This window comes from Ruditapes philippinarum, unplaced genomic scaffold (assembly GCF_026571515.1).
Source record: "Ruditapes philippinarum isolate M1 unplaced genomic scaffold, ASM2657151v2 ctg1040_1_1_1_1, whole genome shotgun sequence".
Taxonomy (NCBI): Eukaryota; Metazoa; Mollusca; class Bivalvia; order Venerida; family Veneridae; genus Ruditapes; species Ruditapes philippinarum.
Window position 1 is genome coordinate 7,421 of NW_026854359.1, and position 27,070 is coordinate 34,490.

Genomic DNA, 27,070 nt, shown 5'->3' on the forward strand with positions numbered 1-27,070 from the left:
ATTACAGGTAGCATGATATGGTCACATTGCGTATAGTGTATTTGCTATTAAAGATAGCATGATATGGTCACATTTTGAATAATGCATTTACTTTTAAAGGTAGCATTGTATGGTCACATTGTGTATAGTATATTTGCTATTAACGGTGGCATGGTATGGTCACATTGTGTATGTTGTATTTGCTATTAACGGTAGCATGGTTACATTTTGTATAGTGCCTTTACTATTAAAGGTGGCGTGTTTTGGTGACATTGTGTACATGTATTAGTGCATTTGTTGTTGAAGGTAGCATGATATGATTACATTGTGTATAGTGCATTTGCTATTAAAGGTAGCATGATATGGTCACATTGTGTATAGTGTATTTGCTACTTTACTCTTCAGATGCGAGCTTTTATTCATTTTGTATAATCACCGCGTTTTCATTATACTTGAAATATTTTGATATAGATGTTTTAAAATATTGAATACACAACAATTATCATAAAATAACATTTTCGTAACAATTAGATAAATGACATTTGTTTCAGATATTATGACCCTAATGAATTAAACTATCTGTCTTGTATGTTTATATATGATAAACAGGCGCTCTAATATCAGATAAAATACGTTCACTAATTAGTTAGAATGTTTGATTGTTGATTTCTCATTTTTATATAATTCATTCGCAGTACTGGAAATTTCATAGTCTGGCTTTCATAATAAGTGACTGGCAGAAAGAGATAACAATATATGAATACCATATATAGAAAATCATGTTAAAGGGAAATTTAGCAGAATGATATTAAACAAACGTATGAACTTTTGTCCATTATGACCATATGAATGTAAAGTTAAAATTTAAAGTTGTTTGTGTCGGTGAAGGCCATAAAAAGGCAATCAAATAATTGCTGCAACATTTACAATTTTGCCGCTTTGTATGTTCTTCTGGGATTCTTATTTTTTTTTCTATTTGATAATATTCGTTTTAAAGATCCTGTATGTTTTTTGATTGATATTGTTTCTGGGACATACCACACTTGCAAAACATTATATGTGTATATAATTATGCAAATAAAACAATTTTCAAACATTGAAGAATTTGTAAAATGTGTACTGCAAAAATTTGTGCACATTATATTTAATCAATAAATTATATGCATTCATTTCTTATAACCCTTATTGGAAAATTTGACTTAGAATTTATAGAAAATAAATTTCTAATTACATCCTTTTATTTACATGAAATGTTAAATTCGGTAATATCTTTATAAATAATGCTAATTGGAACTTACAATATTATCAAATCTTAATTTGAGCATCATATTTATGAAATAAAACCATGAAAAAAGTGTTACAGGATCTTTACGGAATATTCATCATAATTGAGCATACTTTAATTGTTGTGTTCATTTTTCTTGAAACAAATAGTTTCGTTTCATGAAAGTCGACATATGTAGTAAATAACTTAATAAATCACGTAAGAATGTGTTTGAAAAAGAAATATTGACCACCATGCATATATGAGCTCAGCTGATGTTTTATCAATTATTTCATTCATGCCAGAATCAATAACACACCTAGGCTTTGTCTGGTGACATATGCTTGAAATTATATAAAAAAATACCTTGTCTCATTTATCATCTGTTTGTTTGAATTTTTAAATTTACAGCATTAAAAAGTACATACAAATATCGTGTATATACGTATGGGTTGTACTTAAACAGAACGTGTTGTTAATTGTCATGACAAAGGATTAACTTTAAACTGTTTTAATCTAAATTTAGAATTATTTAATTAATCTCAACATTAAGAATATTAGTATATTATCAAGAAAATGTGATCGCGTTTCCGTTAGATTTTGGAATATTTTGGATATTCTATCAAAGATTATACACTAATAAAATTATGTTTATACGGGATAAATGTTGGTTGTTAGATAAAACCCAACTTGGTCGTTGTTGCCACAGAATCATTACCTAACAAGGATATTACAACAGGTACTCTTTGACAATAATCTGATATTTCTGTAACACGTTTTCTATAAAGGTAGTCTTGAATAAAATGTTAATTTTTATTTTCGATAACTGGTTTGTTTATTTTTTATTCAAAAACTTTTATATTGTTTTTAATATCTCTTGTGACAATAATATTTCTTGAATGAAAAGTTGGAAATCTTACATTTCTCATGGTTACACATATTCGTTATGTTTTTTAATTAGTATTTATTTTGCATTCTCCATTTTTTTATCAATTCTTCAGAAAGAAGTATGTAGGAAGCATTGTCCTTTTATTTGTGGACACATAAATAATAAATTATTTCTATGTTGGTTGAACCACCATACATATAATTGTTAATTTATATGTGTAAAATTTTTGTATGAGTTAAACTTATAAGACAAAAATGAGTTCTTATTTGCAGTTAACAATATGAGTATTGGGATTTTTGTAAGCTACATGTTTGAATACTTATCCTTTCATACGTTGAAATTATTTTTCAAAAAACTTATTTAGAAATACTTTATGTTTTATTAACAAACATTGCGGTAGAGATGAGAAGGGTGTGGGCAAGTAAGACTTTCTCATTCAATTGTGAGAGACATTTTTTTGTATCCCTGATAAATATATATGCATTTATAGTGAAAACATATTGCGATTCTAGTATATATGTATCAGTATACATGTAAACATCAAAACGAATCTATTTACCTTAAGAAACAAAATATAAAATTAATAAAAATACACAAGAAAAACACATTAAAAAATAGTTCAACACATCACATTGTCATTATTGCTTATATACGTTTTGACGACTATTAATGGTAGTTATAGTGGTGGTGTTGCTTGTTGTAGTAATAGTGGTGTTGTTGTTAGTGGTAGTTATAGTGCTGTTGTAGCTGGCGTTAATAAGGGTAGTAAAAGTGTTGATGTTTCTGATGATATTAATAACGGTAGTAATAGTTATGTTGTTGCTTGTGTTAAAATATTGTCGCGCCTATTATATCCAATTAAAATCGAGCATCTAGTAATTTAACAAGTAATATATTCAAATACATGAAAAGAATAATGACCATTCATCATTATGTTCGTTACAATTTAGGCCTACACGCCTTTTCAATATAATAAAATATCACTGGTTTACCTAGCCTAGCTATTTCGTCATTTAACAAGTCCACATAAAAATTAGATTTAGTTTATTTATTCCTATGATTTGTAATACATACAGTGTTTTCAAATTATTTTAAATAAAAAGTGTTTCTTGGACAGTTTATCTATTTCGAACTTCAAAAGAATAAAATAAAGGAAAACGGCTAAGTTAGAAACATATCAAACATTCTTAATTAAAATATTATGTCGTACATCACAAATTTGTTGAGAAAAATCTGATATCAATTAACCGACTTTAGTCTACTATAAACAAATGACAGTCACTGAAAATGGATTACCCGTATGTGTCTTTTTTATAAATATAGTTACAAAAACAATTATCATTTGTTGCATCAATACGAATCCATTATTAATGATGAGTTATAGGATTAGGGTTATAGTCAATAGATCTATTACTATATTCAAAGCAATTATAATTATTTTAATGTCACAAGCATAGACATGCTACATTATTGTTTAATGTGGACATTATGAAAGAGAAATCTGTACCCCGCAAACTATTTGCTACTTCTTGCCACCAAATACCTAGGATTGTCATCAATATTTCATATTTGCTTTGTCTACTTGACAAAACGGTTCAAATCACACGCTAAATTTAAATATCTTGCCTTTCACCACGAGAATATTAAAAGTCGGAAGATAACACAGTACTGTATGTAATATTGTAATAAGGGAAGATAGAATATACTTAAATTTTGAGAGCAGGCTAACCGCTGCCTTGTCTGTTGTCATATTACCAACAGGAAATGTTAATTTTGTTGAAAAAATAAATAAAATTTAGAGCAGTGAATCAAACAAACAAACACATAAAATATCACATTCAAATGAATTAGATAAACCCTAATCTAAAGCAATAGCCTATAAATCCACGTGCGACATTTATTGTGTTAAAAAACACACGCTTAAATAAAACACGATCATTTCGACACAATTAATGTTATTCTGTTAGATGCAATATGTACATTATTAATATCGAATTTCATTACAGTCGTTTACATTTTTCCATCTATTGGACCGTCATGCAAAATACGTGATTGTTAATTTCAGTAATAGTGTTTCCTCGAACTGTCGTTATACTGTGAAAAAAATGAAGAGTTCTCATTAGGGAATTTGTTTACATTAGAGTTTCGTGAATGCCTTATTAATGATCGTTTATCAATGCTGATATCAGCTAATGTCAAATGTAATTTACAGTATTTCAACGTTGAAATACAATTATGATAATGATGATTTGATTATAAAAACAAACATGAATGATCTAAATTACTACACATCATGCTTATGTACATTCTTTTGTAGAACTTATTCAACCATAACTGTTATTCTGTCGAGTTTTCAGAAACAATAAGGATTATAAGGAAATATTGGTTTAAATTACAATAAAACAATTAAAATTTTAAAAGTTTATATCATTACAAGAAAGTTAGGCTTAAAGTAAATTTGATTTTGTTCAAAAACAAACTTTGTTACTCATAATATATATGACACAATTGTTATACACAAATACACGTATAACAAAGGGTCAAACAACTGAGACTCCTTTTCCTGAATCTAGGGTTAACCTAACCCCTGTAATGAGTTTAGCCAAAGAGTTATATGATGTTTCATAAACAAACCTGGTGAAACCCATACAAGAATGCTTTACAGCAAATATCTACGCTCCACGCATTTGGTTCGACATAACTTTTTAAAGCTCAAGTGATTCAAGGTCTGGGCCATTTTTACCCGATAATTTGATAATGTTTGGTACTATCTATCTAAGGTCTTGTATATCAGGTTTCAAAAAGAAGATTTTTGTAAGTTTCTATTACTTAATAGAGCAAGAACATTTGAATAATTTTGATAGAGGTAAGTATTCTAGTAACATCGTGAGCAAGCTTCATTAAATTTGACTATTTGGATTCAGAGGATACGTAGTTGGAACGAAAAGTTGACAACGGACGGATTGCGACCACATTGATGAAGCAAAAGCATGAATACTTATGTGAATAAGGAAACGAAAATTTAAACAGAAAATATATTTCATTGTTTTTTGTTGATATTATTTAACAGTTGGAACATGTTAATATTTTTTTACAAAAGAAACGGCTTAGAACTTACTGACACTTTTACTGGGTGACATAACTTCCCGCTATAATGCTATGTCCAAATATGGTAATGATAACGCAGAGATTAAAAACGCTTTAACAGTACGAAGTAGACATCTCCATGATCAAGAGCAGTTATTTTTTTAACTACCGACGAACTATTACATTGGCTAAAAATGTTAATGTTAATTAACCTTTAGTGATAACTTATATTGCACATGAAATCGAAGAAATATAGATTAAATATGTGTTTGATCTATTTCATACTCAATTAATAATGTAATTCCGCTTAACTTATTCTAAAGTACGCTTGGGATTATATGTTTACTTATTGGATGTGCTGAAACAGGGAAGTGGTAAGAATGGTTATAACACTACATAACTTAGACTTTCCTACGTATACAATAAATCGTTATATCTTAATAGGAGTAGTAATAAAATACACCATACATGGTATGGGTTCTCACAGAGCAGGTGAACAACAAGAGTTCCTAGTATCTTACTGTTTTTGACCATTTTTCTAGCTCACATCAGAACTCATTCTTGGCAAAAATATGTATATAGATATGGGCAAATGTTTGACGTACATCAATAAAAAAAATTCACGTTAAACGTCTTCATAAAAAAATCAAACCTATTCTTTCTACAAATAAAATGTGTTACTTTTGAAAGGTAGATATGTGTAGAAAATAGAACAACATTCATTGAAATGTTTGTTCAATTTAGAGCGATGTCTAGATGATTGAAGCCACTGACTTCTTCATTACCATCAATGTGCTTTGTGCTTTAACTCCTCATCGAGAGGAAAGAAAGAAAATATGTTGTTGAAACGCGATAAGTACATTACTTATTTATCAGTTTTGAAATTATCAGAAATCTTGATATTTATCATTTAAGAATAACGACCTTTAGACTTTCATGCAGCATAATTCGGTCAAATATGTCACGGATATATTTTTTTCTCCCAATTAACTTTCATTGTTAATTCATGATAAATAAGGGGAGTGCACTCCTAAGGGAATAGTTTTACATTTGTTTAGCTTCGAAATTCCAGAGACTGGTTCTCTTATCGTCTTTATAATCTGCTAATGTTAAACAGAAATTACATTATTGCAGAGGTGAAAATGTACAATTTGTACTAATGGCGTTCCGATACAAAGATGTAAACGGACTATTAATAAAATAGACTGAACAGAGTATTAATTTTTAAAGATTGAAGGTTTTTAGAAAAAAATCGCAGCCGGAAGACAATAATATTTTAATTATCATATCGAGGTCCGTGAAGTAGACATTCAGTCAGCCTGAAGTAGACAACATTGTAGCCTACAGCTACACCTACTAACATATATAAGACATACAAAAATAAAGATCACCTTCTTAGGACATTACAAGCGAATATGTTAAAAGAACCGTTTAAAATCAAGGTTGCTGAAATAATAGATACGTTATGTAGCATTCTAGCATCCCGCAGGCTAGCTGGCTTAAAGATTCTGTATGTTTTGTATTTCATATTGTTACTGTGTGTTTACCACACTTACAAACAATTATATATGTATATAATTATGCAAATAAAACAATTTTCAAACATCGAAGAATATGTAAAATATTTGTAAATATTTGTGCACATTATATGTAATCAATAAATTATTTGCATTCATTTCTTATTGACTTAGAATTTATACAAAAAAGATTCAATAACCTCCTTTTATTCACATGAAATGTTAAATTTGGTAATATCTTTATAAATAATGCTTATTAGAACTTACAATATTGACACATCTTAATTTGAGCATCATATTTATGAAATTAAACCATAAAAAATGTGTTTCAGAATCTTTAAGTTAGTGACATAAATTAGGAAACATTCGTAATGCATTATAAATTATCATTATATAACAATAAACGAAAAACAAATGAAAGATAGTAAATGAAACATAATGATAAAATAAAGAATGAATATTCAAAACAGAAAAACTATTTTATTTTGTAATATTCTTAGAACTATGTAAACCGAGGTATTGTAAATTAAAGGTAATTTCTTAAAACTATGTAAACCGAGATATTGTTCATTAAAGGTAATATTCTTAGAACTATAATCAACGCTACCATCTTTGATTTTGGAGTGGTTCTGAACTAGGAAATCTTAAGATATCTTTAAAACACTCCTAGACTTAAAACTGTTGTTGGTCATAAATATAGGAATCATAAGTTAGGACCTTTTTTAAGACTTTCTTTGAAACGCAAAATTGTCTCAATTTTTTATCTTAGGACCGACTTAAGACTTAGGACTCTCCATGAAACGCAGCCCGGTAATTATAAATCAATCAAAATGCCCGTCAGTAAGACAAATACTGACATGAGATAAAAGGATGATTTCAAACTTATTTTGTTGGTAAATAAACTGACGTAATATTTCCACAAGCATTAAACATAATTCAATAATAATGTGTATCTATTATTTTGTGTGTCCAGTTCAATATTTATAGAATGATTTAACATTTAGCTACATGAAAAAGAGGACAAAGTTATCCCTTATAATATGATTGTTTATGAAGACACTTCAAAATGTATTGATAGATATAGATTCATATAATGTTCATGCTGTTTCATATACAAACTATCGATGGATCTTTATATCAAATAATAATATATAATGGTCAATACACAGTAATTTAATAGACTGTGTCAACAGTTTGTATAGTACCAGATTGAACTAAAAGGTTGCTTTTGTAAATATTGATATCGGCATAAATAGCGTTTTCTGTTAGTATACAGCTGTAATGGAAAATAGATTAACAAATAAAATTGAGCGTTGTTGCACGTATTTTTTAATATTCATGATAAAAACAGCTTTCTGCAATGATGGAACCGGTGTTTTTATTATCAAAACATAACTATCAAATAAATCGCACTAGCACGTAAAAACAATGTCGGAACTGATTTCTTTATACGAAAACAAAGGAAACGCAGAATTACCGAATCAGATGTATATTTGCTTATGCACTGACAATCCGTTGACAGACAAAACTAAGGCATTATGTTTAGGCATGAGGGCACATCAGTGTTCCATGGACACATTTCAAGTTAAGAAATAATAAATATAACAATATTTACTTAAGGTCTAGATGAAAATTACACTTGATTCAAAGGCTCAACCAATCTCTCCATTGCCGTACATATCTGTAAGTAGTTAATATTCTTTGGCTAAAAACCATAATCCCTTCCATGAAATGTGTGAGATAATTTTGTTAAATAATGAACTTTTCTCCCGTCACTTCTTTTTGATTTAATTATGTAACAGAATGATCTTATTATGTCTAATCTGTAACATTAATTATATCTTTAATGAACAAAATATTTTATACCATTTGCGCATACATTAGCTAAACATCAAGGAATCATACGTTCCGTATAAGGACGTACAGTATAAACGATATTGCAACAATATTACAACGATAGTACATGTATTAACCTTTCATATCAATTGTGCCACATCTACATTAAAATTTTGTTTATTCATACAGAATTAACAGACAACGCCTACTCTATTGTCTCGTATTTAATTAAAAACTCTGATTTCATGCTCATGTATTCTCGAGAGTATTTCTAAAATACCTGCTTCTAGGAAAGCTACGACATCATCATACTGAAAACAAATAAAGTATGGGTATCTGTCATATTATACAAATAAAGTATCTTCAATTTAATTCATAATACAAAGAAAAATGTTTCGAGTCCCAATCTTTGTGCAACAATCCTAGAAGTTTCACGTGTAAGAATAATCGACGGAACTATTAAATATATCAATATGTTTTAGCAGTAAGAACGAAAACCATCATTTATGTTGTCTGTAAATATATTTAAGTCTAGTAAGCCGAGGGTTAAGTAAACATAACAAACATGTAAGTTTAAAACGGTTGATCACATAAAAATTGTTAGAATATTCCCAAAAGTCGTATTTCAATAATTTTTACAATATGTTTTCACCTTTGAAAACAATTTATCGAATATGTGGAATAACCTTACTGTTTCACACTTCACATATACGTTAAACACAAACAGAGAATGACTTAATGGGTACATTTAATTATTCCAATGTTGACCCATCAAATTAAGATAAGGACAAAATTTTCAATGTCTTTTTTTCCGTTTCCGTAGTTTTTCACATAGTTACACAAAATTGACAATTCATAGAAAACTAGAACAATTGCTGTGTTTTGATAGCAAACAAATATATAAACGTTTCTTATTAGAGCAGAGACAGCGTGTAGGATTGGTCAATTCGATGTCGCGTACGGATGTTACATTTCTATAAATAGCTCTTGATCACAGGTTTCTCAAGAATATCTGATACGATTTTATATAAGTAAGGAAGTTTGGATTGTAAATATCACAGATACGTTTTTCAATACGTGAAATTTTATTTCATATACTTTTTTATATAAGTTAGCCTATTGATTATTCAAATTATTAAGATTGTTTACAAAACTACGCCACTTTTTCTTTCTTGAAAATCAACATATAATTAGTTTTATATGCATATTTAAAGGTGGTTTCAGTCGGAACATTATTAACTTTTCACTTAATATTTTTTAACTACGCGCATGATTAGTTAATGAAATTAATGATTTACTTCCTGCATTTCTATTGAATTTCGTTGGAAAAAAATGAAAAGCAAACAAAACAAAAATCAACAACAACAAATTTTCTTGACTCTACGAACATGATAACAAATCTGATAATCCTTACAATAATTAATGGGTTATATTTCTCTATTGGAAAGATAAAGCAGTCTCTTTTGAAGGTTATCCCTCACGTGCTGTTATATTGAACACGAGAGAGACAGATTTGTTTACTCGATGTTCACAGTAACATGTGATTCTAACAAATGTGACATTTTCTAATCAGGTAAGTCGTTCTAGAGATATTTTTTCTTCTATTTTATTTATTTTCGTCAAGTCAGTATTTTAAGTACATGCGTGTAAGTATTTGTCATTCTGCTAAACTTTCTTAATATCGGTTATTCTCATAGAAACCAGTGTAATTAAGATATTATAACGTAGTGATCTTCCTAGCGCAATTATTAGACAGTCACTTTCAAAGCGAGTAGAGCTAATCGAAAAACATCAAACAGTCAAAGATAGTTTATAAATTTAGTCGCCTGAGGACATTTCAGAAAGAAGAAACAAGACTTTTGATAAGACATTTGTGAGATCAATACCTATATATTTATTCAAATATATGAAAACGGAGTTATAGTTTTATCTTGGATATAATAGTGCATTTTTGGGGACAAAATATTTCACAGTGTTTACTTAAATTTGCCTGTCACAATGTTGAAACGAATGTGGAAACATTCAGATCTGAAATAGAAGAGTTTTTAGTGGGATCAGTGTACTTAATGATAAAAGGCATTATTTTATTAACTGATTACTAGTTTCGACGTTTTATAAGCATGGCATAACAGAGTGCGTCAATTTCCATTAGATTTAAAAATGATAATAATAACAAATAAAAAGATACATTTATTATCTTTTTTAAATTCTTGTTATCTTTCAAATGTGTGATAACTAGACTTTCAATAGAACTTCAATGTTAATACCCAATGTATAAATAAATTTGAGATTGAAATTTAACATTAACTCTTTAGTGTTTGCGTCTTGCCCGAACTTACACTGTTTCATATTTTACTAGGCACTCAGTGTTATAATCCAACTATAATCTTATAAGAGTAATTGGTTTACTTTTTAAATTTTTATGAAATAGAAAATAAGAAAAAACAATAAATTTGAGCGCAATGTTTTTGAATAATTGACGGTTGCAGTATAATAGTCAGGGTAGGCCTGAGTGAACCAAAGCGTTTGCTACCGTTACATATATACATAAAACCAGACTGAAATCTATATGACATAATGAATTTAAATTTTTCATGATATAAAATTTTATAACATATATTCTTTAAGAGAAATATTGGGGGTCTCATACCTCATGTTCGAGGTATGAAGCTTGTGGTCTTTTAAAGACACTGCAAAGTTGGAGCATTGAGTTACGAACATATGCGACATTTACGAGAAACAAATAAAATGTTTTGTAAAAGGTAATAACTAAAAGGTTTGATAAAGATTTACATTAAAGTATTCATCTACAGACTGTATACTATTGTTTCGGTGCATATTTGAATTATTTCATGACACTCCAATTTGACATACCTCTGTCAGCCAATTTTAAGCTATTATCATCGTATTAAGTTTCGTTTTACAACGTCGTGGCTAAACAAACTGTACTCATGTTGAGTACCGATCAAGTCGGTGCTAGGGGGCGTGAGAGATGTTGCCCGCATTCATTATCCCTCATGTGCAGACTCAATCAAACCGAGTCTTCAATTCTTTTGTAATTGTGTTGTGTTTAATGCTTCCAAAGGATCACTTCGTTTCCAGATTTCTATAAAAAATGTTTTGAGAAAAGTTTTTAGAAATATATGTGTATTCATTTGGTAGATAACATGTTAAGATGTGTATTTTCATTTTGTAGATAAAATGTTAAGACGTGTATTTTTATTTTGTAGGTAACATGTTAAGAAGTTATTACTTGTTACTGACGCTGATTACGTGTATTCTGTCTTTATATGCCAAGGAGCTTCGGTTGTTGGGACTTTTACCCATGACTGGGGATGGCTGGAGTGGAGGCGTGTCATGTTTACCAGCTCTACAGATGGCGCTAGATGATGTGAACAACAATGGCGCAATTCTACGTGATTATAATTTGACGTATAATTGGATTGATACCAAGGTAGAGAATTTATATACTGTTTTATATGTAACTAATAATTAGTTCTTTCCTAAGGTTAACATTTTTAGCTGAAAAATGACACGAAAATATATTCAAATTTTTTTCCTTTTTAAATATTTTTATTGCCTTCATCAAATGTTTTATTATATTTCTGGTTGTAGTAGATTTCAAGACTTTACTCATCGCCCGAATGACTGAACCTTCTTTTCCTGTCTGCAAATTACGATAGTTTAGTTATAGTGTTAAATATATTTAAATCTGTATAGAAGTCAAAATACGAATTTGTTAACATTTTGATTTTTTATGACAAATAACTTCACATGCAGCGCTACTTTCTTCAAGTGATAAGCATTTAACATTTAAAAACTCATGTTTGCCCTTTCTACCGAAAGAAAAATCTACAAGTTTCTGAGGCATAATGTTTAATTGTTTACCATTTAATTTCATTATATAATTTGATTAATTAGAAAAAAAAACACATCAAGTCTTAAATATATGTGTACACTATCGACCTGAAATTCAATGAAGCCATTTTATGTTTACAATATTTCTAGAAAATAAAAATATGGCTATTGTATTCAAGGTGATTTTGTTTTTCACCGATATTAATTGCTTAAAAACGCATTTCGTATTGTATTGTTTTTTTTGTTTTGTTTTTTGTCTTTTTTTTTTAATTTCCGGTATTTCCCAAGACATTTCATGATTTGACGGACTAATAGTATCATATGATATAGATACGAAGAAGATAAAATGTGATTCAGGCACATTTATGAAGTAACAACGGTTTTAATAAGGACATAAATATCAGCCGTCTGCGCTCATTTCTTTCAATTTGATTACTATAAAACATATCGCTCCGTCTTGTACGTTTTTACTTGGTTTACATGTTGATTAACTTCTTCTCGTTGCCTGGATTTACAATGTAATCATGTAAATTACAAACTTTCTACAGTTACGTTGCTTTCAAGATGACCAAGATCGATTTTTTCCAGAATGATATAATATTAGAAATAAAATGTACAATTATATCCGTCTGTATATAAAACATCAATATATGCGCATGTATTGGAGCGTATATATAATAACAAGAGCATTGTAATAAACTGCAGTTATATAACCACCATGCAATAATCTAAATAGTATTACCTTATCCATTAAAGTGTAACATAGTGTAGAAAATACAACAAATCATCAAGGATTTCTTTTGTTTTCCAGAGTTTATGATTTTAAAATTATTTTTATTCAAAATCGTTTTTCTTATATTCAATATTTTATCAAACAACAAAAAAAAGGAAAAAAAGAAACAAAGTTTAATTTTAAAGATATTTCATGGAACCTGTTCTAAAACACGTAAACTTTAGGTTATCTAAGTACAAATGTTTCCATTAAAGCAGTAATAATTGCTCATATAGGCATGACATACAGTACATCATTGTCGTTGTTGTTGTTTGTGATGTTTTCTGATAACGAAGGAAAACAATTGAGGAATATTTAATATTCTAAGGACATTAACCCACTAATGTAATTATATTACAGACACGGAGTTTACGGTTACTTACATTCATGAATACAATACATCATTTGTTCTCAGATTGTCAACTTAATCATCATTATTCGGAAACGTATTTACGCACGTTCTCGTGATTATGTTCATTAGTTAATAACAAGAATTATTGAACATCAGATATAAATTATTAGAAATCCATTTAATGATACATGTATGTATATAAACTAACTAAAGAAAATAAGTGGTTCTCGCAGTCTTATTTTCTTGATATTGATAATTTGAATGTAGTGAAATTCAAGAGAGTGTAACACACAAATGATTGTTGTAGATACCAAATAAAATTGTATTTATAAAAACTAAAATTGTTTATAATCCTTTAATATTTGATCAGTTGGTCATTTAAACTGGCCTATTAATATTTTGAATAATTCATCAAACTATAAATGAACTATTAGAATAAGGGTTGTATTAGACAAATTCCACCACGTTATTACATGATTATTTTATTTCTGTTGTTGCATTTATTTATATAAAAATCATCGCCACAAAAATTTCGGGAAGAACGATGATTTATTGAAAATTATTTATAAAGTTACAAAAGGACTTAGTTTTAAATATTGAAGATTGAGTTGAATAGATGAGCATATAATACCGGTATATATTAATGAACGTCGTATCCAGTTACACGAAATCTTACAAATATTTGAATATATTAGAACAACCATGACTTTCATAACACATGTTATATTAGAAAGATAACGTGACATTGTACGTGTTAGTGTACAGTATCATATTTAATTAACCTAATTAAGTATACGTGATACTGGTGAATGACATAATCTATAGTTATAAAGATTTAAAATGCAAGCATTACTGCTAAAATGTGCAAAGCACGTGACAATATTCCATTGTTTAATTGCCTTAGTGTAATGGTAGAATGGCGGTTTTGTGAGATATAACCGGTCTATCATTCTATACATCTAATGCATTAATTAATATGCTTTGGTCATGAACATTGATAAATACAAATATTGAGTTAATGGCGTTATACATTTAGTCATAAAGGTAGAAATCAAATTGAATAATAAAATCAATTTAAATTTTGCAAGATGAAAAACATGGGGGAGGTTGGGTGAGCTCCATTTTTTCAGTTATCTTGGCTAAAAAATTTAAATTTGTAAACAAAATTGTTTTAAAAAATCCATTTAATTTTTGTATTGTGACCAATGAAAAAATAAGATATAAACTAATAGTAAACAATTATTTGTTAGATAAATGTTACGTTTTCTGCCCTTGAATTAGCAAAGCTTTCAAATCAAAATAAGATAACTGGAAAACGAGCTCGGTAATCTCAAATTTTATCTGTAGGATACGCATGTCTTTTTTAAACTTATGATACATGTTGATGATAGAAAAATCATAACATTATGTGGCGCGCGATCTATATTCAGAAATCTGTTTAAATATTAGCAGTAATCATTGAAACTGGTGAAACAGGCATCTAGACAATTGCACTACTTACTGTTGCAATAATGGGTAAGTTAGATGAAACTATAAAACTCTATTGAAGCAATATACACACTATACCTTTCAATAAACGTACAATTAATGTGTGTGTCTATTTCTTCTGTATTCTATCATATTTGATCTCTATGAGAGTATAATTTTACGTATAATAACAAATGTAAAGCAGATAAATTAACAAAAACCACAAAGACTTTTATGATTAGATACAAATTGTTCATACACCATAGAATTATGACAAATGCTATCATGTTACTGTATAATAATTTCCGTTATATTGGCAGATTAATAGAAATATGAAACTATATGTATGTATGTAACAGTATAAGCATCAACAGCACAATATAACCAAGGTGATGATTATGTGTCAGTCGTTCATGTGTACGTACTTTTCTTGTAATAACCTCTCACAAGCCACAGGGTCCATATCAGAAATACAAATTTTCCTGACCCCCTTTTAGAGTGTCTCAAATAATATTTAAATTCCATTCAATATTTGGTGTCCGTGACATCAAAATGAAAATCTAACACGAATAAATCATGACGAAAACCATTGTTCTGATTTTGATTACATTTGTATGTTTTTATAGACATTTGTCGAATCACTATCAAATTGTTTTAATAATTTACATTCGTCAAAACATGACTGATATTGAAATATGTTCCATCTTGAATTCTAGCGATTATCTTATGTTTGAAAAAAATATCATTACCACAAAAAAGAGATAAACAATTACTTCATAATTGACCTTTGCAGCCTTTACAGTTTATACAAACATCACGATTTTCCAATGAAAAGCGACGTAACAAATATGCAGTATTATAATATTTAGACATGTCTATAATTATTTAATAGTTTATACGTTATTTCTTTAATTTTTATCAACACACCTACTAATTATTCGGAAAAGTATGTCGAATTGATATGAATTAATATTGTTATTATAACGGGGGAACTGGAACCTTGTATGAAAATCAAGAGCTAAAACAGAAAATATTAAGAATAACTTCATCTTGTAAACTAGTGATAATTCTGATGAACATAATATGACCATCTGGAACCTCATGCTTAGAGCTTAATCATTAAATTGTACATAAAAAACAAAACAGATATGTTTTGTACCATGTACACAACAGTTTTTCTTTTCTTGAAAAAAAAATAACAAAACAAAAAACGCACTGAAAATGATAAAATGGTCAACCCTACAATTACTTCATTTTTTCACGGCACGAGCGTTTATAGGGTAACGTAGCTGAAAATTGTAGTTAATGCCACAATTTCTAGGAAGAATACGTCAGAATTTCTCGGTTTTGTATAATTGATACAAAAGTCTAATGAAAGGGAATGCTTGTACTATGAACTTCAGGTAAATGGCCCTACCTGAATAATTCATTTTTCCCTATTATGTTCATTAGTCCTTTAACAAGAACTTTCATGGGAAATCATGCTGATTAGTTTGACAGTGTGATTTTTAATGGAACACATTACCAGTGTTTACAGATAGATCATAGAGGTGAACATTTAGACGGATTGTAATTTTATTTCCTGAATATAGCATTAATCATTTTGGTATTTCTTAAAGCTTATATTTTCTCTTGTGTTCTTTTTAATCATTGTTTTACGGCGGAAATCACATCTTGCTAAAAAAATAGAGGATATTTGTTTGTTTTTGTGTAAGATGAAATTTTGTTTCATCGAGTGAGCATAAACGCAGTATTTTCATGATTGGCGCGATTATTGTTTTTTAAGTTCACGAAATGGAATAAAAAAACGTCTTACAATAAAACAACAAATTTCATTTTTATTTTATGCCTAAATGCAAGTTTAAATGAAATTTCTCAATAACGACTTAAATATCAAATCTGTTTTCCCCACTGGTAGCCCTCAATTGCAGACGTATTTCTCATAAATACATGAACAAGAGTAAGAAAATAAATCAGAAAATCAACATTAAATGGTGGTGGTGGTATTATCTATTTATATAAAAAATGCATGGTCGCTTGTTTCAATAACTACATCAAACAATTCTAGAAGAAGAAAATGTTACACCATGCCGAGCCTTTATCTGTTCAATTTTGTGGAAGTTTATATTAAACTGTCCTTTGAAATGTAAGCGACCGCCATTTTTAAAGTTGTGTATTTCACAGGAGGAAAAATAAATGTGTTTGATTCAGAGGGATTTCATTTGGATTTGTTATTTCTACATACATTCATGAGAAAGAAAACTTATTTGAGGAATGTTACAGACAATAAATAATTGTTGACAAATGACTAAACATTTAAGAAGCCTCTAGGAATTTGGAAAACAATTTTTATAGGTTGTCTCACGAACGTTGGGTTGTTTACTGATCCTTCGGTTTGGTAACTGCCATTGCTGCCATTGTTTTACACATTGCATTACAGTTATTGCTCGTATGATACTTAAATATGCCCAAATGTTATCAAGAGCAGTTTTGCATGTGGAAGACAAGTTTTTCAGACTGTTAAAATGAAATGAAATAATAAATTGGTTAACTGAATGAATTGAACTAAAGTTAATTTTTTTTACTTTTTTTAACGTTTGAAAATTAAGTATTTTTCATCTCAATTTTAGTTTTGGTTTACTTTAAACAGCCAACAATATCGGATTTGTAAGCAAAAATAAAATGGAGGTACCACATGGGAAAATTATTTTAGATTATAGTCTTTTCATTGAAAAGTTTTACGGATAAATTAGTAATTGAATCAAAAGCATGTTAGATTGAGTCTTTCATACTATATATAAACTTTGAATACATTCTTACGAAATATATAGAAAAAATAGTTATCGTGATTTACCAATGTTATAATATAAAGCACAACATTTCATCAATGCATACATGATCATTAAAGTTGTCATCATAGTTGTATAACATTAGACATTACTGTATTACTATACATTAGTTATGAAAGAGTGAGTATAATAGATTGCAGATATCTTTATTATAGATTTCAAGAGAGATTATTTCATCACGATGTTGTCTGTTAGAGCCACCTATGTCATATATTTTAAACATATTCGCGGATCGGAGAAAAGGATAAACGCAGTATTTTTTTGGATTTTTTGCCTCGTAATTATGTGATAAATTGTGATAAGACTTGATCTTATAAGGCATCAAGTCATCTTGTATCGTGTAATTGCATGTTTGCTTTGCTTGCTGTTAGGTGGTAGTGGTGTGGGGGTGGGGTAAGGGCGGCCAGTCAAACGTTTACTCTTTCTTACAAAATAGTTGAAATTTCAAAACAACGTAGGTCAATGAGAAACTTAGTATTTTTCAGAAATAAATAGTTTCTTTAAATGGAACATATGTATATAGTATAACCTTTGCAGTTCAAAACCCTTTTGGTAACTATTCTCGTTGTTGCTAAGGAGTGATTCTCACGTCTTTAGTATTTTGGACTTATAAACAGTATAGCCTCTGTACAGCAATTACCTCTTTACAACAGCAATATTTTATCCGAAAATAGAAATTTCCACTATATTTTACTCTGTAGAACAACACCCTCTAGAAACAACCAAACTATTTGTCTCCCAAAATGTTATACTGTATACATAACACAGTCAGTTTGTCGAGATAAGTACCATAAATTGAATATTTGATTTGTCTATGTGGATATTTGTACTGAGCAATCTTAGGGTACATATATTTTAATGGCTGAGTGAACATACGAGTATAAGAAAAACGGCTGAAAACAGCGTCAGAAAATTGTTTTGTTTTTTTGTGGTCTATGGGGGTTCTTATTTGCGGTTACACGCAGGAGAATACAAGTTCGAATCTCAGCCTAATTCAATCGAATCTTTCCTAATTCAGTAGCATTAAATTTTGTCAGTTACAAACTAAAATTACGCAAGACTATGCATTTGTGTCATAACTATTACTAAACATTTATGTACTTGCAGGAATAACAAGCGTTGCTACAGTTTATTTAAACGGACTTTTCACTATGTTATATAGAACAGATCAAAGAAAAAGCAATTTAACTAAAATGTTGGCATGTCCACCCGTTTTCTTGAAATTTCTCTCTGCGCTTAATATATTTGACTGTTTTTGTTTTTGTTTTGTTTTTTGCCTATCTTTTGCTCATTTACCAAATGTAACACAACAAAATGTGAGAAATTTTAACGATGTTTAATGCATCTGTTTCATAGAGACATCAACTTCATTAATGAATATTGATCAAAGGCAGACTTAAAGTGAATATATTTTTATGGTTGTATTTTTCTTATTGTGACTTGCTCGTTACTCAGGTAATCAGTCATATAAAATTTGCACGTTGTGCAGTCGTTTTCCGACATAGATATAATGTCGTCTTTATAGAAATTAATGGAATGCTAATGTAGCTTAGAGCATATAGGCACACTTAATGTCTGTTTGTTATATACAATATAGGTGTTAATTTGATTTCGTGGGTGTGTTTAATTTAGATATAAGATGTGATACAGGAACCTTTCTATCGCCAATACGAGAAATTAATGGCGTAGTTGAGTAGTTTGTTTTACTCTTGCACGCAAGACAGTAATTTACGTAAAAACTACAATTAGCAGAGGCTGGTTTACATTTCCGGTAAAATAAAATCAATTAGCTATTTACTTCTTTCCTGTAAATGCAAATATTGACGGGTAAAATGACAACTGGGAAGTGAAGTGTTACGACATTCATTTACACATTGTAATATATACAGTTAATTACTACACGTAGCTTGCTTCACATGAATGTCCTAAACGTGTCTATCATATAAGGATAAATAATTTTAACTTAGAGACCAGCATAATTAAGCTGACTACTAAACTGTGTAGATACAAAATCTCTGAATCATGTATTGTAAGTATGTACAGTTCAATATTCATGGGTTATTTTGATAACAAGCACCTTTTACTTCCGGTAACTGTATCATTTATTGCAAGCTGCCACTATTGAAAATAAATCATCTTTGCGATTGCATTAAGTAGACGTGTCTCAACATACAGTGTATAATAATGTAAAACTCAAGACGGACAAAAACCAATTTACCATTTGAAGTAGATACAGCCAAAAAGTTGCTTATATTCTGATGGTCTTACAAAACGTATTTCAGTCAGTGATAAAGTGAAGCACTTTACTAAAAATGCCTATATCATGTAAAAGTTTGTAAGTCATTCATTAATGCAATTTAATCTGTCAAGAGCAGCGCAGTCAATTGACAGATTTAATGGAATGAATGCTGACTTAACAAACACAAAGCTACTAAGTGGTTAAAACTAATGTTTGGATTGTTTACACCGTGTTGGTGGGATACACTGATTTTAACAGGGAAGTATTTAATCATCAATTAGCACCTATAAAATGAATTAGATATACCAAATCATTTGAAAATGGAACAATCACATTCGAAAAAAAATTAATTGTTTATACTTTTATTAATTAGGAAGGAAATTAATTCACGCCAGTGACGAACCTAAAAGTGAACCTGAATAAACCATGTTCCTCCGGTAGAACTCCTCTGGTTATAAGGGGCTTATTATTACCTTCCGACCCTACTCTGCCATGATCTAAAATCTATATATAAACTACGTTGTATATAACTATAATTTTAAACATGTCTGAAAACTTCCCTTAATTGCAAATAAGCATCTATGTTAATAACGGAAATCATAGTTGATTAGGTGAAATAAATGTATATCACCTAACTATATATAACTAAATTCAATAGTTTTATTTCTATACATGGTTTTGCTATTAAGATCTCTGAGAATGATAAATCATCTTCATAAATAAATCACTGATATTTATCTATAATATTTACCTATGATACATTATCAGGTATTTTATGTCACAAGTTTCTTGCTAAAATATTTTGATATGAAAATCGATATGTGAAGATCAGCGTAAGACCTCTTTTCTATATGTCACAAGTTGTATCATAGTTTGGGCACCTTTCTTTTGAAAATATGTCAGAGTTAAATCGTATACATATACATGCACAAAGTGTTAACTTCAGTGCAGGTATAAGTTACCCGCACTCCAGAGCATACCCATTGATTGGCTCATTTTTGCTGGGGTTTACTTATTATGACGGAAGAGAAAGGGAAAGCGACCGAAATTCATATTCAGATGCTCGTCCATTGGTTACTTTTTCCCGGGGTTTCATATTGTGACAACAGGGAACTTGTTTTTATGTTTTAATATGATACAAAAAAGAAAGAACATCAAAACACTCGGCAATCTGAATAATACGCAGGGGCTACGCCCCCTCGTACAAATCAGATAGCCTCGTGTTTCGATGCTCTTTCTATTACTTAGATGCAATTTATATAATGTAAATAAAGTTCTATGTTTAACATATATCATTAAAAACCTTTTTAGATATGATAAACATTATCCAGGTACAAAAGCAGAACTATAGGACATTTCCTAAAAGGTCTTGGTTATATTTCAGATACTTTAGCGTGTCTTCGGGATTTTTATCCGCCATTATTGTTCTATCGGTACGTTCCTTTGATTAGTGGACTTAATTACAGAAGACTGCACTCATAGACACATCAAGTAATAATGAATGCTCGTGACACTGTTCTAACATTTCTACATGGGCCTATAATTGACATTTATCACTTCTGATATCATAGACACGGTCAAAGTCAACTGCAACGCAGTTTACATTTGTATCACATAAAACTACAGAAGTTTAGCATGGCTATTTAACAAAAGCAATATTACACTAGTCAAATAATTATGCAAATGAAGCCACTTTATTTACGTATTTAACGCAATGTCAACACAATAATCACAAGTCGTGGACGATCAGCAGTAATCGATCTACAAACAATTGTTTAAATCTGTACAACACTGTCACCTTGTCACCTCAGCAGAATATTACTTTCACTAACTTTACAGAACGACTGCGCCGTTCGACCTAATTAATTTTGCTTACAAATGAACACTAACCAATTTAGTTTCTGAAAATATGTTTTATTTACTGTCGGGTTAGGGTTGATTAATAGTTAAACGATTTACTAAAGTAAACGAGTAACGATTCATTTAAAAAATATTGCAATCCTTTTAGACAAAAATTGTTTCAAACACTGGAGCTAATAAATGATTGTGATGGAATCAAATTAATTTAACTGTTTACACATATTTTTTTTATTAGATATAGCTTTATATGTTTATTATTATCTTTGTAATATTTATGGCAACATTAAAGTATCTTATGCAACAGTAACGAGTTGAATGTATAAATTTAAGAATAAGCACGAGGGATTAAAAGATGGCTGTAAGTCTGGTAGAAAACGCTCCATAGTTACCGACAAAAGCACTGATCATTGGCAAAAATGCCAGACTTTCACGTTCTATATCTCAGGAACATCATACGATTCTGAAGAATCACTAGAAAGCAGGGCGAACAACTGGCAGATGGATACACAATTTCCTGACATTTGGCCGGGAAAAGAAGCCTAAAATTACCGAAAAGGCTTCCTTAATATAACAAACGCCATTTTTTTCTAATTGTGACTGGTAATGAAAGTTGATTCTACTATTTTACGACATTACACAAGTGTAACATTAAGATTCGAGTTACTAAAATGTTCGTCGACCATTATTACCAAGCAAATGACAAGTGTCAAGAATGTCGTGTACGTTATTTTGTCAATAATAACGTGAAATTGTTGTCCATATTTCTGTTCTAGAGGCCCTGTTTCTAGAGGCCTTTCTGTCACAATCAAGTATTATAGATGTCGTGTTAAGAAAATTCGAAAAACACTTATATAAAATTCGACCTTCGACTTGTATGAAAGGCATGTAGTTTCTGCATGACAACGCTCCAGCACACAAAGAAGCTACTAAAAATCAATTTCATTAAATTTGGTACTCTGTGACTTATTCATCTTTTCAAAACTTACAATACATCTTGCAGGTAAAATGGATTTGGGACAGTCATTTTTCAGTTATTGAAAGGTATGCATACATGACAATGTAAAAGCCATTAAAAATTGGATTAAACGCCTGAAAATTTGTATTTCTGAAGAAAATTTTGAGAGTTGAAATAGAAAATTGTCACATAATTATTACTCTTTTCTTTTTTTTCATATTATGTACAAAATAACAAAATGTTGCGAAATTATGGTCGTTAAGTGTATCGTAAGGTTAATCAAGTAAACTAAATCATTAGAGTAAAAAACGGTTGCGTGATTTATTTGTAAGATTTAAGCTGTGAACACTTGATAAATAATTGGCAATAAGCTATTTAATCATCATTATGATTACACAATGTCTCTGACCTGAGCTTAATGAACCAGTATGTCATGTCCACGATTGGAGAAGTCACCGTGTAACATTGAAGAATCAATCTGTCCTTCTATAACAACAGGAAGCTTGTACAGTCGTAATTTATCATTAACGAAATCCTCACACCTTATAATAACCTTTGAGAATTGTCAGCAAAAATAAAATTGAGGTACCACATGGGGAAAATCTTTAAAAAGTAGTTTCGTCATTGAAAAGAGTGAAATTATATTTTGATAATTTTCACTGTGAAATTACCAAATATAATTTTCACGGATAAATCAGTAATCCACTGAAAAGCATAAAATAAATGTTTATAATTATCTTTATAATATTTATGGCAACATTGAAGTATCTTATGCAACTGTAACGAGTTGAATGTATAAATTTAAGAATGGGCACGAGGGAATAAAAGATGGCTGTAAGTCTGGTAGAAAACGCTCCATAGTTACCGACAAAAGCACTTATCATTGGCAAAAATGCAAAACTTTCACGTTCCATATCTCAGGAACATCATACGATTCTGAAGAATCACTAGAAAGTAGGGCGAACAACTGGCAGATGGATACACAATTTCCTGACATTTGGCCGGAAAAAGAAGCCTAAAATTACTGAAAAATCTTCCTTAATATGACAACCGCCATTTTTCTAATTGTGACTGGTAATGAAAGTTGATTCTACTATTTTACGACATTACACAAGTGTAACATTTAGATTTGGGTTACCAAAATGTTCGTCGACCATGTATTACCAAGCAATTGACAAGTGTCAAGAAAGTCGTGTACGTTATTTTTGTCAATAATAACGTAAAATTGTTGTCCATATTTCTGTTTCTAGAGGCCTTTCTGTCACATCCAAGTATTATAAAGATGTCGTGTTAAGAAAATTTGAAAAACACTTATATAAAATTCGACATTCGACTTGTATGAAAGGCGTGTATCTTCTTCGTGACAACGCTCCTGCACACAAAGAAGCTACTAAAAATCAGTTTCTTCAAATTTGGTACCCTGTGACTTTTTTCTCTTTCAAAGACTTACAATTCATCTTGCAGGTCATCGCTACAAGAGTAAAAATGGATTTGGATCTGTCATTTTTTAGTTATTGAAAGGTTTACATAGAGGACTATGTTAAAGCATTTAAAAATTAGATTAAACGTCTGAAAATTTTGTATTTCTGAAGGAGAAGACTTTGAGAGTTGAAATAGAAAATTGTCACATAATTATTACTCTTTTCATATTATGTACAAAATAACAAAATGTTGCGAAATTATGGTCGTTAAGTGTATCGTAAGGTTAATCAAGTAAACTAAATCATTAGAGGAAAAAACAGTTGCATGCTTTATTTGTAAGATTTAAGCTGTGAACACTTGATAAATAATTGTCAATAAGCTATTTAATCATCATTATGATTACACAATGTCTCTGACCTGAGCTTAATGAACCAGTATGTCATGTCCACGATTGGAGAAGTCACCGTGTAACATTGAAGATCAATCTGTCCTTCTATAACAACAGGAAGCTTGTACAGTCGTAATTTATCATTAACGAAATCCTCACACCTTATAATAACCTTTGATTTAATGATTTACTTCATGTCTAATTATAACGTAAGCCCCATATCACAAGTTTTAGCTCGTATAAGTGCTTTATGATATGTACTTCTGAAGATAATTTATACGTTAAAAAGAAAAAAAAATGCTACTTTATATCTGTTTTATTAACCACTAAATTAGCCTTTCATTTTAAAAGTAATGTTGTAATCTAAAAACGTTTGATCGCCATCTTTGTATCAAGGAATCACATGTAAAGAGCAATGTTTTCTAATTGAACACCATTTGTCTTAGTGTACCATCATAAGTCAATATAAAATATACGTTAATATAATCTACATGTACAAACGAAAGTCGCACAGTCACTGTCGCCTACTAGAAAGCGTTTGAATTAAGTTTCGGAACATGTATTATACCACTTGTATCGTTACAGTGTAATGAGGGATTGTCTGTCTATAAACTGTTTGAATCTCTGCACAACGATCCAACGTACCACATGGTTCTTGGTGCTGGCTGTTCAGTCGAGTCTGAAGCGACTTCGCAAGTTTCCCATCTCTGGAATCTCACTCAGGTAGGCCAGGAGTTATATAAAACAGGTTAACATTTGTTGTGTGTTTTGTTGATATATAGTCACGTTGTTTCAGAGTGTTTCTTTTTCTCAAGAAAACCCCGACAGATTACCATTGACAAAATAGTTACTGCAATCAGATGGATAAATCACTTTCTACCGAATCAGAACAGAAAGCATTTGCAATAAGAATTTAGTTTCAATAGTCCAAGATCAGTTCTCCTGCTTAATTAAAATGTCAAAATCGGACGAAGACCACCAGCAAGAATTATTCAGTTTATATAAATTAACGTAATTCATTCAATATGCTATGTGTAGGAAATCTTAAAGTGTTGAAATTGCTCGAAAGTAATAAAACATATATATTAATTGAAAACCTTTGACATTTATCATCAAGTTAATGTTAAAAATCTTTTTATATGGTTAGTCCTTCAAAATCATCAATTCCAATATCTTTTGTTTCCAAAATTGAAAAACTACCTTCGGCTTAATTCCCCCTTAATAGATATTGCAGGAATTAATTTTCCTCATTATTAGACTGAATGACACCGACTTTACGTTTTTATGTGTTGCATTGATGCATTATAATGGAATAATCTTTTTTTCAGAATGTAAACTCACGAGAGCGGGATTTCAGTGCAGTCCGTGCACGTAAATTAGTCTCAGAGATATTATATTTTAATGATCCTTCAGGCAAGAGTTGCCTGAAAACTGGGTCATACAATATACAGTTCATGGACTGATTCATTCAATCATGTCTATTGTTGTTGTTGTTGTTTCATTGCTGTTGTTGTTTTAACATGTTTTATTTTCCACTTATTTCATACACAGTTTTCTTACGGCTCGTCCTCTCCTATCCTCTCGGACAGAAAACGTTTTCCAAAGTTTTTCCGACTTTCACTTCCGGATCAGAAACATAATCCGGCCAGGATAGATTTGATGAAGGAATTTAAGTGGAAGAAAGTAGCAACTATCAACCAAGCTTTAGAATTTTTTTCTTCAGTGAGTTTTATATTGCATGTAATTGAGTCGTTTTTAAAGATCTGACAGGAGAAGCTTAGAATTTCTTTTTTTTTCAGCTTTATATGGATGCTTCAAACAAAAATGTACATTAAATCAAGAAATTAGGTATATTCAAACAGGATATAACGTAAACTTAAACAAGATATTAGAAATACAGAAACAAGATGTTTGATATATCAAACCAATATATTAGATATAATAAACCAAGACATTAGGTAATTTAAAACAAGATTAAAGGTATATCAAAACAAGATATCAGGTGAATTAAAGCAGGCTTTTCACATACATCTATCGCAATATTACTTCCTTTAAATATTCTCAAAACACATTTATTAATTGACTAAGATTTTTGTTTCACAGGTAATGGACGATTTTGTGAAGAGAGTTCAACAAACTAATATAACAATTATATCACAGGAAATATTTACAAGCAGTCCATTGACGAGAGTGCGAAACTTAAAGGTATTTATATATTTCAAACTTTGTTTGACGACAACATCAATGTCTTTTAATTACTGACAAGTCCTGCTTTATTCTGGCACTTGAAGATCTTTCGGACTATAAATAGAACTTTAGAGGATAATGTATATATA

The 27,070-nt window shown here is 29.9% G+C and overlaps 1 protein-coding gene across 4 annotated transcripts in view; it reads left to right on the plus strand.

Annotated features, from left to right (window-relative positions):
• Positions 1-1,592: 1,592 nt before the first annotated feature.
• Positions 1,593-27,070, plus strand: part of LOC132739926 (gamma-aminobutyric acid type B receptor subunit 1-like) — a 38,311-nt gene continuing 12,833 nt past the window's right edge. For 2 of the 4 annotated variants that reach the window (XM_060727757.1, XM_060727756.1), the window contains exons 1-5: positions 1,593-1,982; positions 11,803-12,026; positions 25,320-25,457; positions 26,286-26,456; positions 26,838-26,939. In XM_060727757.1, coding sequence (XP_060583740.1) covers positions 11,808-12,026; positions 25,320-25,457; positions 26,286-26,456; positions 26,838-26,939 — 630 coding nt within the window. In that variant the 5' untranslated portion in view covers positions 1,593-1,982; positions 11,803-11,807. Of the gene's footprint in view, positions 1,983-9,420; positions 10,146-11,200; positions 11,335-11,802; positions 12,027-25,319; positions 25,458-26,285; positions 26,457-26,837; positions 26,940-27,070 lie in introns of those variants that run through there. The other 2 variants (XM_060727759.1, XM_060727758.1) reach the window with 2 other exon arrangements.